The sequence below is a fragment of the Eleutherodactylus coqui genome, chromosome 8, assembly GCF_035609145.1.
Source record: "Eleutherodactylus coqui strain aEleCoq1 chromosome 8, aEleCoq1.hap1, whole genome shotgun sequence".
Classification (NCBI taxonomy): domain Eukaryota; kingdom Metazoa; phylum Chordata; class Amphibia; order Anura; family Eleutherodactylidae; genus Eleutherodactylus; species Eleutherodactylus coqui.
Window position 1 is genome coordinate 111848865 of NC_089844.1, and position 17962 is coordinate 111866826.

Below are 17962 nucleotides of genomic sequence, written 5' to 3' on the forward strand. Positions count from 1 at the left end.
ATTTTTTATTTTCCCTAATACAAATTCTGCAAATGCTGTTCATATATTGTCCAGGTTGTGCTATAGGCCTAACCCCGAACTGTTATAGGGGGCTGTACAGGGGGCATTCAATTTTTGGGTATCTTATTGTAATCATGATAAAGTGAATTTCACTCATATTGTATATGTGATATTGAACGCAGGGCCTCGCAGAAGCGTTTTTGGAACATCTTTGGAAGAAACTGCAAAATCCCACCAACGCTCCCATTATCCGACAGACTGCTGCAGGTTATATGGGCAGTTTCCTGGCTCGAGCCAAGTTTATTCCTGTGGTGTAAGTATTCGTTTTATAACCCAGAAATAGATAAACCTATTTCAATGGGGTTGTCCAAAACCCCAAACCACTCTCTATTCTTATATTTGTGTTACAATTACATCAATGCTTAGCTGTCAGATCCACTGTACTTCTCTTAATGTTACTTAGGGCCCAATGACATCTGAGGTGGAGGCATTGCTCAGAGCCTCCAACGCTAAATCCTGGACGAAATAGTATAACATTGCTATTTCATTTGTTAAAATACTGGAAATCAGTGAGATTCGTTCAGCGGCGTTCAGGTCCCCATTTTCGTTCTTTTGACTCCGAGGACTGAGCCGAATGACAAAAATGCACTGAAACTACAGGGCGCACATGTAAATGTGGACTTACCCATATACCAAGCCATAAAGGGTCTTGGGCTGAGAATATTTTCTGCAGCTACATCACTAGCTATGGGCCACCCTTGCATTTGGATGAACTGTGCATGCGTCAATGTAGACTGGAGAGCATTGGTGCATGCGCAGTTCATCTGAATGCTGCTTGTACAGGCGAGTAAGCAGCAGCTATGCCATTAGCAGTGAGTCTACTTTGTAAACAGATGATCTGTGCATGCATCGATATTTTTTAGTTTACATCTATGCATGTGCAATTCATCTGGATGCAAGGACAGCCCACCGCTAGTGACATTGCTGTGTGCTGTGGATACTGAGCCATGAAAGACTTTAGGCCTCATGTCCACGGGGAAAATCAGATCCGCTGCAGATTCTCCATGTAGAATCTGTAGCGGGTCCCTCCTGCCCCGCGGACATGAGCGCTGAAAATAAGAATTTAAAAGCATTTACCCATCCGTAGCGGGCGGGGAAAGCCTTCTCTTCCTCACGGCCGGATCTTCTTTTCCGGCCGGCGGATGAATTCGTCACGCCGGCGGCACGTCGGCGACGTGCCGCGCGCATGCGCCGGGCACATCCGCCGAGCCGAAGCAAGAAAGATCCGGCCGTGAGGAAGAGAAGGCTTTCCCCGCCCCCTCCAGTTGAGTAATTCTTTTAAATTCCTATTTTAGGTCTCCCGCGGATCCGGACGGCTTCCATAGGCTTCAATAGAAGCCCGCAGGAGCCGTCCCCGCGGGAGACCCGCATGAAAATGGAGCATGGTCCGGATTTTTTCATGCTCCATTTTTTTTTAAATCCCTTTTATTGACCATCCGCGGGTATTTATCTACCCCGCCGGTGGTCAATGCATCCCTATGGGGTGCGGATCCGCGGGCAGAAGAAGAGTTAAAATCCGCTGCGGATTTTAATTCTTATTTTGCCCGTGGACATGAGCCCTTAGGGTTGTGGCTGTTATGTGAGTCGAAGTTCAGCGGAGTGGCTGACCTTGGTCGAAACTTGTGAAATGGAACATATTTATGATCGGAAGTATAATCCCCAAAAAATAGTCGTCCTAAGATAAATTGAGGAATGACGAGTGTCTGACAACATCTTAAACTGTAAGATCTGTATTAGGCTGGTCTCACATGACCAGATTTTAATTGCAGATTCCTCGACCGCCGTCCGCACAGACAATACGTGGGCATTGAAAGACACAGACTTTTGTCTGTTTGTTCAGACGTGCGGGTAGGAATTGCGGATTCCACAAGCGGAAGAAAACTCGCAGCATGCTCTATTTCAGTGCGGATTCCACACCTATGGGGTCCATTATTCTCTATGTATTCATGCGATCCGCATACTCATCGAGAGAGAGAGAATCTCACAACAGTCGTCTGAATGATGTTCACCTACTTTCGGATGTCATTCCCTTCTTGCGATCTTTCTTCCACGCAGATGATACGCTGTCCATCCGCGTCGAAAACCACACGCATACGTGACCATTCACAATTCGTTTCAGCGATCCCTTGCAGGTCTTTCTGCTGCAGATATCCGCAATAGAAATCTGACCTGTTCGTGTGCAGCTGTGCATTTTCCTCTACTTTATTTTTTTGGCTAACATTTGCCCTTTTTATTGCATTTCTGCCAAGTACAGTGATTTATTCTGTTACCTACATTTTAGTTGTGTGATTAAAAGACCGCCGCTGTTCTCTGTACGCAGCTATTCCAGGCTGGGTGGCAGGCTTATAGTAAAGTCTACAGAGATGTGCCATTATTGGCATAAAACAGTATACGACTCTAAAGGCCCTTGTACCAGAGCCAGCAATCGTTTAGGCGCCTGCACGAGCGCTGATGTCACCGCTAAGGTCGCCAGCGCTCGTGCAGAGCATTGAAATACAAAAGACTTAGCAGCCAATTGCTGACTTCTTGTCAGCTTCTCGCTCAGTGCCTCCCCCTGCTGTGGAGGAGAGCGCCGAGCGAGCCTTTACATAGAACAACAAGGTTTTTTAAATTGACTGAAAAGTCAGCTTAAACAACCGCAAACGACAAGTGAGCGAATTTTGCATTCACAGTGAACGATTATCGCTCAAATTCATTAGTTTGAACGAATTTCGAGCGATAATTGTTATGTGTAAATGGGCCTCAAAGACTTAGGGGTCATGCCCACAGTTAACCAGTTTCTACGTGTTTTACAGGACCATAAAGGCTTGTCTGGATCTCCTTGTGAACTGGCTCCATGGCTACATCGATAATCAGGATGCTGGGAGCAGGGCTTTCTGTGACATTACTTTCCACGGACCCTTCTATGCTGCTTGCCAGGCGGTTTTTTATACACTCATTTTCCGCCATAAACAGCTTTTAGATGGCAACTTGCGCAAAGGTTCGTGACCACTTATAATGTATGGACTTTACATGTAACAAGTTTCATACTATATGGGCTTCCGCAGACGTATTGTGCACGTAAAATATACGTGTGCAATACACAGAGAATAGGACTAATTGACCACAATACTGTGCACGTGAAAAGAAATCTGCTCTATCTCTCTGCATATTAGAAGTCTATGGGAGGTACGCAATATATAGCACAAGTCCATGAAAAATAGAACATATCTAGGCCTCATTAGGCTAAATCGCCTTTTAAAACGGAGGAGGGGTGTCGTGTGCAAAGAATACAGTTTTACGTGCCAATACGCGTGCAACTCAGTATCGTTCATTGCGCAATTGAGTTGCGCTGAGGCAAGCATATTTGTGCATACACTCGTCTAAAGAAGCCCTAAATGTATGTGTTAGCTTGGGCTGTATGGGAGAATCTGTTGCATTCACACATGGAGCTTTATTGAACCAAACAAAGAATTGGAAGAAGAGACATTAAAGTTTTTGTTGATACTTTTTTCCTTCCTTCTGGATCCCCTTCTCACTTTTCAACTGCATGTACTCAAATGAACGGCATTTTGCTGCAGTTCCTGTAGATTACTGGATTGGAAATGGCACCAGCTGCGCTTTACCTACCAATAACTCCTTTATTCTAAGCTTTGGTAGGGAGCCCAAGTGGTTGGATCTTCCCCCACAAACATTGATCGCTTAGTTTATCAATGTCTGGTGGGAAAACCTCCTTTATGGCCGCCTGCAGACAGCCAGGTCAAATCGCAGCGTGATGTGGCCCCGTGCCCCTGTAGAGGCCTGCAGCTCACCCGCTCCCGGCGTCTTCTGTCTCTGCTATGCACCGGCTGCCGACCAGCCGGTGCAGAGCGGAACCGGCCCGTCCTACTGACATTTGTGTGCGGTCCTCTGAGAGACCTGCAAACAGAACATGCCGCAATTTGTTTTCCCCCGTGTGTTTTCACGCAGACAAATCGCGGCTGTGTGCATAGGATTGCATTTTGCAATGCAATCCTATGCAGGTGGACACGGGCGGAAATTCTCCCGGAAATCCCGTTGCAGAATTTCCGCCCATGTGCAGTGGGCCTGAGGCATTCATTCTGCACTTTTTTTTTATGCCCAAGGTTTCTATGAGGAGGAATTGGGACGAAAACCTTGAATGTAATATATATTTAACAGATGCACTTCATGGCATCCATCACCTGTTGGTTGCCATTGTCGAAAAAACCTTTTTTTTTTTTTTTTTTCCGGCCCTTGCGCTGTTTCATGAGTCAAAAAGCATAAATCATCCAAATGTCGGCCAAATTAACCTCCGGGTAAATGGGGAAAGTTATCTATGTTTCAGTTTACTGTATGTGCTGGGAGCTTTCCGTATGCGTACAGTAAAAGTACTCTGCAAATGCAGTGTGAACGTAGTCTTAGATGGCCCAGCTGATTATCTTACAAAAATAGACCATTGTCTAGTATTGTAAACTTTGTCATTTAATAACTCCATTGCTAAGCTGCATGTATAATACCATATTGTTTGTGCTTTGCTAGGTCTGACCTACTTGCAAGGTCTAAATTTTGAAAGGGTTGTGATGTGTCAGCTTAATCCTCTGAAGATCTGTCTACCTTCAGTGGTTAACTTCTTTGCTGCAATAACCCGGTAAGTGCAGACATCGGAGTAGATATTTGCATTGTTTCTGCAAGGGTCTTTAAGAAGGTTTACAGGAGAATTGTTCTTTCTCGCTCGTGTCATTGGGGTACACAGCAAAGACCGTGGGATATAGCTTCTGCCACTAGGAGGCGACACTAAGTGCAAAAAAGTTAGCTCCGCCCTCTGGCTATATCCCTCCTGCCGACAGCAGGCTAATCAGTTTTTAGCTTAGTGTCTCGTAGGAGGACGGTCGTGCCCGTTAGGGCTGCTTTAAGGGCCAGGGTTAGACGGAGAGGCAGGACGCTCCCCATCAAACCCGAACGGAGAGGAGGATGAACAACCTCGGGTTTGTCCAGGTTGCTTCTTGCCCGGCCCGCCTCAGAAGAAAAGGTGGCACATCCGGATCATATATATCTGCATGTGGCCCGCCAGCGAGAGCCCCCCCATGTTTGGTGCAGAGGTCCGCATCCCCTTCCCACGGGCAGGCGATGTTATAGGGGTAGGCTGCTGGAACTGGGGAGCCGCTTTTTCTTCCAGCAAGGACGCAGGAGGTAAGTATGCGCTTGCAACATTCCCCCCCCCCCCCCCCTCTCCCTCCCCCCTTCCTGGCTCTCCCAGTATGTCGCTTTTTGCACGCGTACCTTGTGGGCTGCAGCGAGGCGCAGGGATTGGCGCAGGCGGACAGACTCCTTTTCATCGGGAGTAGTATACGCTATGCATGGCTGCGGCAGCGAAGGGCATTATTTGCTGGGGCATTCCTGCATTCGGCTCCCCTTGAGCTTGCAGGCGGGGTGGGGGTGGGCAGGTGAGTTCACCGTGGAGGTATGGGCTCACCTGATATTCAGGGCGCTGGTTCCAGGCACAAGCCGGCGGTGGGGGCGTGGCCTCGCGGGCATGGTACTTCAGGGCAACAGCTTTCAGTATGCCCTGGCCTTCTGGCTCCCTGCAGGGGCTCCCAGCAGGAGTTCCTGCGATGTGGGGGCTCAATGGAGAGGGCTGCACTGCAGCTCCGGGCGCGGCAACGGCGGAATTGGAGGGGGCGTGGCCTCGCCGTGTGGCCACACCCCCACGTGACGCGAGGGGCGTGGCTTAGCGGCAATACCTCTGTGGATGGGTGTGGCCACGCCCCCCGCCCTCAATGACTCCGTGCAGGGGGCGTGGACTCATCGGCAATGCACGCCGCCCCTGCCCCCTCCCCCCTTCCTCCCTCAGCACAGGTGAAGGGGGGATGACATCAGAGAAGCAGCCTATTGGGGACCGCCCTGCTGCTCCACTCCTTGCTGCCCTTTTCTGCTCAGCTTATACGCTGTACAGCTCAAGCTCCAGGAAAGAAAGCCCTTCAGCACCTGCAGTCTCCCAACCCAGCGGCTCCCCGGACCTCTTCGGACCTCGGCAAGGACTTGGGTAAGCTCTGCCTGGCGGCTAGCTGCCCTCTTTCACTGCGTATCCCTCCTGCCGGCGGTTGGCATAGCAGAGGATAGCTCGCACTGTTCTTTGCCCAGTGAAATCCCAGCACCATGTCCGACCCCAGAGCCCTGGAGGCTGGACCAGGGACAGCAAGAGTAACGCACTTTGCTTGCTCACGCTGTAACCTAAAGTTCGCATGCGGACAGGCTGAGCCCTTTTCTAGAGATTGTCCCCCTGCGAAACAGGCGGCTGTGCAGGGCACCCATCCCCCCCGCGGTTCAGCCCCCAGCTGTGGCGAGCCGGAGTGGGCCCGCTCCTTGTGACTGGCCGTGTCTGACCTCTCTCGGGCATCTGGCGCAATTTTGGAAAGATTAGCGCAGAACGCCTCCAGTCCGCGTGAGGAGCGCGGCCGTAGACGAAAACGGGTCAGGCCTTCGGACTCCCGGCGGCCCTCCCGGTCACCATCCTCCTCCTCACTTTTGCGCTCTTCTGGTACTAGGTCACGGCGCCTGTTGGCAGAAGTTGGTTCGGACGAGGAATGGTCTGAATCCTCCTCAGGCTCTGTCGTGGAGGAGGATCAGGTCCCAAAAATTTCGGCAATGGTGGAGAGCTTAGTGGTTGCGGTGCGTGACACTTTTCAGCTCACGGAACAGGAACCACAGGCATCTGGGATATCGTTTTCTTTCAGGCAGCCTAGACGCTCTCCAAAAACCTTTCCTCCTCATGAGGACTTTGAGAAGGTCCTATCTAAGGAGTGGAAGGCACCGAATAAGCGTCTTTCCAAGATGGGTTACTTGGACGGGAAGTGGTCGGTCCCACCGCTAGTGGATCCGCCCATTTCGCGCCTGGCTAAGCATACCGTGCTACCCACGGCAGAGTCCTCCTCCCTCAGCGATCCCAAGGATTGAGGAGTCGAGGCCTTCGCAAAGACCGTTTTTGAGGCGGCAGGGTCAGCTTTTAGGCCTGTGTTTGCCTCGTCCTGGGTCAGTAAGGCTGTTACTGACTGGGCAAAACGGTTACGGGAAGGAATCGTCGAAGGGGCGTCAACCGAGGATCTGGTGGGCATTACACGCCAGATTGAACAAGCAGGCATGTTTCTCTGTGAGGCCTCTATGGATACAGCCAGGCTGGCGGCCCGAGCCTCTGCGGCATCGGTGGCGACTCGCCGGTCCCTATGGTTAAAATCGTGGGATGCGGATGCTTCCTCCAAGGGGTCGTTAATCAGTATGCCCTTTGTAGGATCTCGTCTTTTCGGCGCCAAGCTAGACGAGCTCATCTCAGACACCTGGGTACAGGAGGTCGTGTCCGGGGGCTACGCGATGGAGTTCCACTCACAACCGCATGACCGCTTCTTTCGGTCCAGAACCCCCCCCCCCCCCCCCCCCCCAAAAAAAAAAAAAAAAAAAAAGACGGCTCCGTCCGTCCGATTCTGGACCTAAAGAAGCTGATGGTATTGTCTTTCGAGGCAATTCCTTCTGCCCTGTTCCACTCCCGCCCCTTGCAGTGGGCGATACTCTCAAGGTGGGACAGGTTAGCGCGATCCCTCGAGGGGAAGATAAGGTTTCCACCAGGAGTTCAGCTGTCACTCCAGTGGTGGTTGGACTCGCCACGCATCCAGCAGGGCAGGTCGTTCCTGCCCCTGCAGTGGTAGGTGCTGGCTACAGTCGCCAGCATGACGGGCTGGGGGTGCACCAATTCCTTTCTTTCCTCGGATGCTCAGGAGGATCAGGAAGGAAGGGCTACCAATGATTCTCATAGCCCAGAGTGGCCGCGAAGAACGCGGAACTCTGAGCTCATGGACATGTTAGCAGACGCGCCCTGGCGATTACCCCTACGAGAGGATCTACTCTCTCAGGGGAGCCATTAGCGAAACTACTGTGGCGCTTGCTGTCCTGGAAGGTCGCTTTCCTGGTGGCGGTTACCTCCCTTCGTAGGGTTTCGGAGATTGCGGTGCTGTCGGCAAAACCACCTTTTACGTTTTTTTCACCAGAATAAGGTGGTGTTGCGACCAGTGCTGTCTTTTTCCTAAATTTTATCAAATACATACGTTCGCGTCAGCCGACGCTTCGCTGGGTCGAAAGGTTTTACAGACGGCTGTAAACTGACCGCATGCGTTTTGATTTATTTGTACCCACCCTCGGGGAAGGCTGTGGGACGTCCCACGGTCTTTGCTGTGTACCCCAATGACACGAGCGAGAAAAGAGGATTTTTTACTCACCGTAAAATCTCTTTCTCGTCTCGTCATTGGGGGACACAGCACCCACCCCTCTTTCTGTATATGACACGGTGGTGGTCCTGGTCGGACTCCGGATTCTGTAAGTCGCACATAGTGCTGCGTGTTTTTCATTACAGTGAAATTTTTTGTTAACGTGTCATATGACTAACTATTGTTGTCTCTCTGTTCCTGCATGGCTATTCCAACTGCTGGCATGACAAACTAATTAGCCTGCTGTCGGCAGGAGGGATATAGCCAGAGGGCGGAGCTAACTTTTTTGCACTTAGTGTCGCCTCCTAGTGGCAGAAGCTATATCCCACGGTCTTTGCTGTGTCCCCCAATGACGAGACGAGAAAGAGATTTTACGGTGAGTAAAAAATCCTCTTTTCTGCTTATCCTGTTAAGAAATATTCCATACAGTTGACAACTAGAGATGAGCGAGCGCGCTCGGTTAAGGCAGTTACTCGAGCGAGCATCGCTCTCCTCGAGTAACTGCATACTCATTCGGGGGGTAAGGGGGGGAGCGAGGGGTAGCGGGGTGGGGAGAGAGACTTCTCTCACCCCCCCCCCCCTGAATCTGCTCGGACCAGTATGCAGTTACTAGAGAAGAGTGATGCTCGCTCGAGTAACTGCCTTAACCGAGCGCGCTCGCTTATGTCTACTGACAACGCATACGTATAGGGTCTAGGCAGTCTATAGACAAGATTCGGGCAGTTGGATGTTTTTAGGTCTAGGTTTCTGGGAAGGGTTTGAGTTTTGTTTGGCTCCAGAAGCAGCACAAGAGATAATGACGGTCTGCCACCTCTATATTTTTGTATATTAAAAGGCTATTCTGGTAAAATGACATTGACCCTTGTCTGATCAGTGGGGCTCTGACCACTGGGACCCCCATCAATCCCAAGAACAGGGATCACCTGTACCCCTGAAAGAATGGCATTGTGGCTGCGCATGTGTATAACCACTCCATTTAATTTGGAATGTCAGAAATAGCTGGTCACTTGAACTAGGCTATCTATGGTTCTCTTATTGAAAGCAATGGAGTAGCGGCACGCATATTCAGCCATCGCTCTATTCATTCGGGGGTGTATGGGACCCCCATTCTTTGGATCGATGGGAGTTTCAGTAATTGATCTTGAGGATAGAGGGTTATTTATTTTTACCGGAATACCCCTTTAACATCTGCCTGACCTTTTTGATTATTGTGTTAACAGAACTTTGTTCTAATGTCTCTTCTGTGTTCTGCAGGAAATATCAGTTGGTGTTTTGTTACACCATCATTGAGCGCAACAACCGACAGATGATTCCCATCATTAGAAGCAGCAATGGAGGGGACACTGCCCAGCCCTGCTCGAATCCACTAGACAGCTTCTTTCCCTTTGACTCCTGTGTTTTAAAGAGGTTTGTTTTGCATATCTGGTTATAGTAGCTTCATATTAGAGCATCATAGTACATAAAAGGGGTTTCTGTAAAGGAAATACACTTTCAGTGTTTTCTATAAAACAAAATAATATTGATATAACCCAAATACTTACATGATGATTTACTGTATGGGTAAATTTGTATGACTAGGTTACAAATGTTCTATATGTGAGTCTTTTCAAAAACACAATCCACTTGTTCCTCGACTACAGGGTTCTCCTAGAACTTTTCCTTTTGCATAAAGGACCAGTTCTTGCTTTATGTATGTACATGTGATGCTGACATCACAAAAAGCTACAGTTGCAAACACTTTCATCTCTGCTCTGTTACTATGCATATTGTGTACCTATTGGTACATATTGTGTACCTATCTTAACGATTTTGGATCTATAGAACATCGAAAGTGTCAAATTCTTGTGTAGTAACTGTATTTTAAATACTACTTTTAATTAAAGGGTTTTTTTTTTGTTTTTGTTTTTTTTTTCTTTTTTCCCTTGGCAAAAATACTATTGGTTATGTATCCTCAGGATAGGTCATCAATACTTGATCAGCTGGGGTCTGTCGCTCAGGATCTTGGCCGATCAGCAGAGCGGGTGCCCGCTGTCAGCACACTATACACTGGGGTCAGATTGGAAGTTGCTGCTGCTGCAACAGTTGTGTAGTGGCCAGTGCATGTAATTACAGCTCCAATTGATTTCAGTGACAGCTGTGACTGCAGTGAAAGCACCAGACACTACACTGGTCGGTGCAGCACATTCTGCTCTGACCCTCGTATGTAGCAGTGCTGACAGCAGGCACCCACTCAACTGACTGGCTGGGATCCCGAGCAATGGACCCTCGCCAATAAACTATTGATGACCTATACTGAGGAAACGTCATCAATAGTATTTTTGCCTGGAAAAAATAAAAGAATTTTGCCAAGATTGAAAGCTGTCCCTGTGGATAACTATCTGAATAGTGGGGATCTGACAGCTGGGACGCCACCATTCATGAGAACAGGGGGCCCAAAGGCCCTCAAATGAATGGAGTCGGCAATCAAGCAAGCACACTGTCATCCATTTCTTTTTTATGGGGCTGCTAGAACACTTGTCGATTGGCATTCTCATGCCCCCTGTATCATTCTCATGATCAGTGGGTGGGGCGTCCCAGCTATCGGACCCCCACCGATCAGTTATCACCTATCATGTGGGTAGGGTATAACTTTCAATTTTGGCACAACCCCTTTAAAAGGGTTGTCAAGAGTTAAAACCTTTTTATGTGAAAAGGAATCCCCCATGCTTATGTTTCCTTGTCAGCCTGTGACATCCCATATACCTGCTGCTGCAGCCAATTAGGGCTGAGCGATCATCATTATGCTAAGTTTGAAAGTCTGAGCTTTTTATTATGCTTTTCACACAGGGGACCCCTTTTCACATAAAACCTGTAACTCAGACAACTTTAAGAATTGGAGTTGAGAAATGCTGCTATGCAGTATATAAGGCCACCGTGACGGCTATCCACAGATCAGGGCATATTCTCTCACAATGTCATTTCATTTTAGTGTGGAATATTGGTTAATATTGGAGACCACTGTTGAACCCACTTCTCGACCCCCTTCGTGCACAAACATTGGTAACCATTATTAATGGGTTTATAAAACTGCTCACATTGATGTCTTGTTTTTTTACTGCATTTACCATTACCTGTTCTTCCTTTTTGTTTCCAGGTGTAAGACCCTCATAGATCCAATTTATCAGCCTTGGGAAGAGGCGAATGTTGAGGAATTGAAAGGACCCCATAAGCCAGTTAAGGTATATGATTCAACAAGTGATGCCAGTAGTAGTTACTTTTATGTGCTAATAATTTAGAAGTAGAACGTGGGTGTGTACATATATATTATACCAAAATCTGCAACGCTTTCAAGGTATTATAGTTTATGTGCCCGCTGACTGCAGTTTCTGTATTACCTTGGAAGTGCTACAGATTTTCTTAAATTATTTACTTGAACTTGAGAGTGGGGTTTTTATTCGCTGGTTCATCGATATTTAAATATATCTTACCAAAAGTCTTTGGGTACCCTTATCAGTAGAATGGGTGTGGAGGACGCCTGGAGAATGCCATTTGCCTGTGTGTGTTGTGCCGACAGTTAAGCACAATGGAGGCTCCGTTGGGGGTCTCTGTATGTTTTACAGGGCATGGTCTTGGTCCGTTGGTTGTAGTGGCAAGAACCATGAGCATGGAGGTGTATCTTGACATCGTAGACAATAATGTGCTGCCAACAATGTGGTAATACTCTGTGAATGGTCAGCAATGCTTCCAACAAGACAACGTGTCTTGTCACAAATCCAATGCTATTTTACGTTGGTATGAGGATATGGATGTTCCTTGATTAGACTGGCTGCACAGAGCCCCAGCCTAATGAACCTCTTTGGAATGAACTGAAACGTCGGGTCAGTAAATATGAACAGCATTTATCATCTTTGAGTGAACTCTCCAGATATTTGCAGGAGGAATGGAGGGAAATATCAGCTAAAGTGTATCAGATGTTGGTAGAAAGTATGTCACGGAGAATATCCCATGTCATTAGAGCCAAAGGAGCCCCACTGAGTATCAATATATGGAAATAAATATACTTTTGATTTTTGCTTAGGTGTCCGTTACTTTTGGTAAGATAGTGTAGTTGTGGTAAAGAATCATTCAGTGACTATAAATTGCAGATAATTGACATATAATCATGTTTTATACCAGCCTGGTGCCACTCCAGATGATGAAGATGATTTTCTCAAAGGCGACACACCTCAGAATGACAGCATGGTTGCCGAGATGACACCGGGTTCCCTCGAACTGTACCAGAGGAGCCCAGCAAGCAGTGTGGGGTCACCACCTCACAAGTTCCTTCAGCGACCATTCTGAACTCAACAAGTACTGGAGTTCAGAAGCACTCCATACCTCAAGGCATATCGCTCCTGTAATGGTGTCAGAAGGAGTCCTAAGCTGTGCCATACCCAGGAAAGGCTGGCACAGGTGTTTTTTGAGCAGCCATAGTTGTAAGCCCTTATGGTTCTGCAAGTTAAAAGTGTCTGTGAGTCTTAAAAGGCTTTTCCAAACCTGGTGGTCTAATTGCAAAGTGGATATGAATATGATGGTTTGAAATCTAACCCACCTGATAGCTGTCAGCCATCCAGGTGGCATTATGTGAAGGTCCTACAGGCTACAGAGAGATGAAATCATCTAATTCTACACTTAGCTCAGTGGTGCAATAATAACGTGTATGATGATGTCATTATTATCTACAGGGTGGCCGGTATGTGTAAGCATGCTAGCAAGGTTTTCTGACTATTCCAATATACGCATCTTGTGTCAAAGCTAGATAACCAACTGTTAGGGATTCTAGATTGTACCCGCCAAACCCCGGCTGGCAAGACTGTAATTGTGCGTAGCTGCTTATACCCATAGAGCAGTGGATAATGGATATAGACATCATAATTTCTGTGCAGTTTAACTCCCACAGAAGCTAGCTACACTTGCCAGCCGTAATTAAAATCCATCTGACGTTGTAAACAGCTGTGTCATCTGATGGATCCATGATCTTGTGCCCACGGCTGCATGGGACAGGAGACATTGTCATCGGCGCAGGGTTAAACCTGTCGTTAATTGGTGGTGCACCTATTAGAGGACATCTACTAACGTTTAATCATGCTTCTGCTGGAAATGCACTTAAACATGGTGTACGTTGCAGAAGACTATATTAATGATGTCCTTTCTCTTATCAACATGAGTGGAGATCATCATGTGTTGGTACAATTTATTGATGTTCACTTCCCCATGTTCAGAATGAACTAATGATATGTATGTGTTTGACCCCAGCCTCTGTGAATGGTCCTGGGTCTAGTGGTTTTATGATTTTTATTTTTTTTTTTAAAGTGTGCTCTTAATTGTCGTGTTGCTCAAGTGTCTGATTTCCGACAGTTTGTGTATCATCAAAACGAGAAATTATGTTTAGTGCATGCTTTTGGTTATTTAAAATAAAGCACTTTATGAGTATGGATTTGCACATATGTTGTAATAAAAGTATCTGATAAGCTTTTTCTTACTACTGTGTGTTTTGTTTCATTGGTATAGATCTTTTATTTCTGCAAGTGAGCACATTTTTTAAAGGGGTATTCTGGGCTTTTACAACTGATGACCTATCCACTGTATGGGTCATCAGTTGATCGAAGGGGTCTGCCACTCGGGATCCTTGCAATCAGCTAATCGTCCGGCCCGCTGTCCATGCAGCAGGCTGGATGTCGTCCTCACTTTTCTTCTATTACACTTCCTGCTCCTCAGGAGGGCCAGGACTGATCCTGTCCATAACGAGGAACAGGCAATGTAATAGGAGTAGAGATGAGCAAGCATACTCGCTAAGGATAATTGCTCGATCGAGCATTGTCCTTAGCGAGTATCTCCCCGCTCGGAAGAAAAGTTTCGGCTGCCGGCACGGGTGACAGGTGAGTTGCGGCAGTGAGCAGGGGGGAGAGAGGGAGAGAGATCTCCCCTCCGTTCCTCTCCGCTCTCCCCAGCCGCTCCCCGCCCACCACCGGCAGCCGAACCTTTTCTCTCGAGCGGGCAGGTACTCGCTAAGGGCAATGCTCGATCGAGTAATTGCCTTTAGCGAGTATGCTCGCTCATCTCTACATAGGAGGCATTGCTCCCATTGATTTCAATTCGAGTGATGACTACTAGTACAGTTCCTCCCTGACTGATGATGATTATTAGAGATGAGCGAACACCAAAATGTTCGGGTGTTCGTTATTCGGAACGAACTTCCCGCGATGTTCGAGGGTTCGTTTCGAACAACGAACCCCATTGAAGTCAATGGGCGACCAGAGCATTTTTGTATTTCGCCGATGCTCGCTAAGGTTTTCATGTGTGAAAATCTGGGCAATTCAAGAAAGTGATGGGAATGACACAGAAACGGATAGGGCAGGCGAGGGGCTACATGTTGGGCTGCATCTCAAGTTCACAGGTCCCACTATTAAGCCACAATACCGGCAAGAGTGGGCCCCCCCCCCCCTCCCAACAACTTTTACTTCTGAAAAGCCCTCATTAGCATGGCATACCTTTGCTAAGCACCACACTAGCTACAACAAAGCACAATCACTGCCTGGATGACACTCCGCTGCCACTTCTCCTGGGTTACATGCTGACCAACCGCCCCCCCTCCCCCCCACAGCGCACACCAAAGTGTCCCTGCGCAGCCTTCAGCTGCCCTCATGCCACGCCACACTCATGTCTATTTAGAAGTGCGTCTGCCATGAGTAGGAACCGCAGGCACACACTGCAGAGGGTTGGCATGGCTAGGCAGCGGCCCTCTTTAAAAGGGGCGGGGCGATAGCCCACAATGCTGTACAGAAGCAATGAGAAATAGAATCCTGTGCCACCGCCATCAGGAGCTGCACACATGGGCATAGCAATGGGGAACCTATGTGCCACACACTATTCATTCTGTCAAGGTGTCTGCATGCCCCAGTCAGACTGGTAATATGTACCTTAACAGTAACCGCGTTGGTGGTAATGTGGTGGTGACTGCGGACCTAGTAGCACGGTTGTATTTTGTTGGTTTTCGGAATGCGGCCAGGATTAAGTGGGCCGTGGCGGGGGGATGGTGTGGGGGCTCTCGTTGTGTCGGTAAAGGTGAAATTCTTGGACTGCCACCAGACGAACCAATGCAAAGGCATTTGCCAAGAATGTTTTCCCTGTTGGAGGAGGAGGGGGATGTTTTTGAGGCACTATGTGTCCTCTCCACGTGTCCGTGGTTATATGCACCTTAACAGTAACCGCGTTGGTCGGAAATGGCCTCGCCGCCATCATGTCTTTGGGAAGCCTCTGTTTCCACACCCCAGAGACATACCATTAGCAGCGGTATAGGCAGAGCCCAGAATTCGTAACATTTCAGCCGTAGCATTAGGACAGGCCCCACTAACATATCACTAGCAGCATTATAGGAGGAGCGCAGTCTTCGCTCCATGTCAGCAATAGTAGCACTCAAGACAGGCCCCAGTAACAATTCCGAAGCAGCAGTATAGCGGGAGCGCAGTCTTCGTTCCATGTCAGCAATAGTAGCACTCAAGACAGGCCCCAGTAACAATTCCGAAGCAGCAGTATAGCGGGAGCGCATTTTTTGTTCCATGTCAGCAATAGTAGCACTCAAGACAGGCCCCAGTAACAATTCCGAAGCAGCAGTATAGCGGGAGCGCAGTCTTCGTTCCATGTCAGCAATAGTAGCACTCAAGACAGGCCCCAGTAACAATTCCGAAGCAGCAGTATAGCGGGAGCGCAGTCTTAGTTCCATTTCAGTAGCCTTAGTATAGCCAAGGCCCAAGTTACATTTATGTAGCTAAAGTGTAGGCCGCCAGAAGTACCCGATTTAAATATAAACTCTCCAATAAACCCTCTAGGATGATGCCTATTATACCGAACATAAGATTTCCACCAAGTATGGACTTAATCCATTTTCAGTGGTGGAAGACAAATGAACTGACAAATCTTAACCACTTTTTAATGGGCTCCCAGATAATAACACTAAGCCAACTCCAAGCTAACTACAATCTCCCAACAGCAGAAAACTTCCGAGCCAACCAAATATTCCACTTCCTACATTCACTGGACTTACCTAGGGTGATCCCTGAAATGACAACACTTGAAAGATTATGTAAAAACAACCCCTTGAGGAAAGGAACTTTATCTTTACTATACAAAATGTTAAACGAGCCTGATACAGAAAGCAAACTTCCGTTTATGCGAAAGTGGGAAACGGAACTACAAATCCACATGTCAGTGGAAAGATGGCAACATTGTTGTGAAACTATCACTAGAGGTAGCCACCAAGTCTCCTTAATGGAAACGTCCATTAAAATCTTACACCGCACTCACCTAGTCCCAGTAAGAATAAATAAATTTTTTCCCTTGACTTCACCACTCTGCTTTAGGGGATGTACAGAAGTAGGATCCCAAGCCCACATATGGTGGAGTTGCCCGGTGGTAGCCAGACTATGGTCTCAGATACACAGACTATTGCAAAGACTATTTATTGGTCCACTCCCAAAATCTCCAACAATATTCCTACTAGGAGATCGTCCGCCAGGAATAAAATACCAAGCACATAAATTGATCCAGCACATATGCATGGCAACTAGAATACATATAGCAGCGAGGTGGAAACAGCCAACCCTCTCATATAATGAAGTCCAAAACCGGATCTCCCAGATTGCCCTGTATGAGAGAATACATGCTATACAAACTGACACTCTAACAAAATACAGTGAATTATGGAGACCTTGGATTGAAATGATGGACATCCCAGGCCTTAGACATAACTTGCTCTCAACCTAAATCCCCCCCTGATATCCACACAAATCCTAAAAGAGCTAAGCAAAAGAATTACCCAAAGTCGGTAGCGAATGGAAAAAAAAAAGTGTGAAGACCTACTTTTCCATGTTCTTTCATGTTTTTATGTTTCCTTTATAATTTTGTAATTGCTGAAGCCTGAATATCTAGAATTCACCGAAAAGGCCAGAAACAGGCGATATAGTAGAATTCAGCTAGTTAAAAGAAAGGTTATGTAAGAAATGTACAAAAATGTCTGAAAATAAACCTTTGTCATTCCTTCTATTAATCTCACCGCCCCCTGCGTGGGGAAATAAGAAAGCATGAATGACTACTGTTTTAACTCTGAACTTTAATAAAATCTGTTGAAACTAAAGTGTAGGCCGCCAACCCCACACACCTTTCTGTACCATGAGTGCAGGCGAAGAACATACAAATTGCTATGATTACACTGTAGGTGAGGGCCCCAAAAATTTGGTGTACCAACAGTACTAATGTACCTCAGTAAAAATTGGCCATGCCCAACCAAGATGGCAGGTGAATCGCTTTGGTTAATGTGGCTTAAGTGGTAACTAGGCCTGGAGGCAGCCCAGTGTAACGAAAAATTGGTTCAAGTTAAAGTTCCAACGCTTTTAAGCGCATTGAAACTTATAAAAATTGTTCAGAAAAATTATTTGAGTGAGCCTTGTGGCCCTAAGAAAAATTGCCCGTTCAGCGTGATTACGTGAGGTTTCAGGAGGAGGAGCAGGAGGAGGAGGAGGAATATTAGACACAGATTGATGAAGCAGAAATGTCCCCGTTTTGGATGGTGAGAGAGAACGTAGCTTCCATCCGCGGGTGCAGCCTACGTATTGCTTACGTATCGCTGCTGTCCGCTGGTGGAGAACAGAAGTCTG

The 17962-nt window shown here is 47.5% G+C and overlaps 1 protein-coding gene across 2 annotated transcripts in view; it reads left to right on the top strand.

The window, feature by feature from the left end:
• RRN3 (RRN3 homolog, RNA polymerase I transcription factor) overlaps nt 1-13791 on the top strand; it is a 38797-nt gene extending 25006 nt beyond the window's left edge. Inside the window, exons 13-19 of one of the 2 annotated variants that reach the window (XR_010786400.1) lie at nt 183-313; nt 2856-3040; nt 4579-4687; nt 9546-9698; nt 11260-11330; nt 11425-11509; nt 12447-12584. Coding sequence is in view for 1 of the 2 variants with exons in the window: in XM_066576218.1 (XP_066432315.1) it covers nt 183-313; nt 2856-3040; nt 4579-4687; nt 9546-9698; nt 11425-11509; nt 12447-12611 (828 nt within the window). In the remaining variant the exon portion in view is untranslated. Of the gene's footprint in view, nt 1-182; nt 314-2855; nt 3041-4578; nt 4688-9545; nt 9699-11259; nt 11331-11424; nt 11510-12446 lie in introns of both variants that reach the window. The other variant, XM_066576218.1, reaches the window with a different exon arrangement.
• The last annotated feature ends 4171 nt before the right edge of the window (nt 13792-17962 follow it).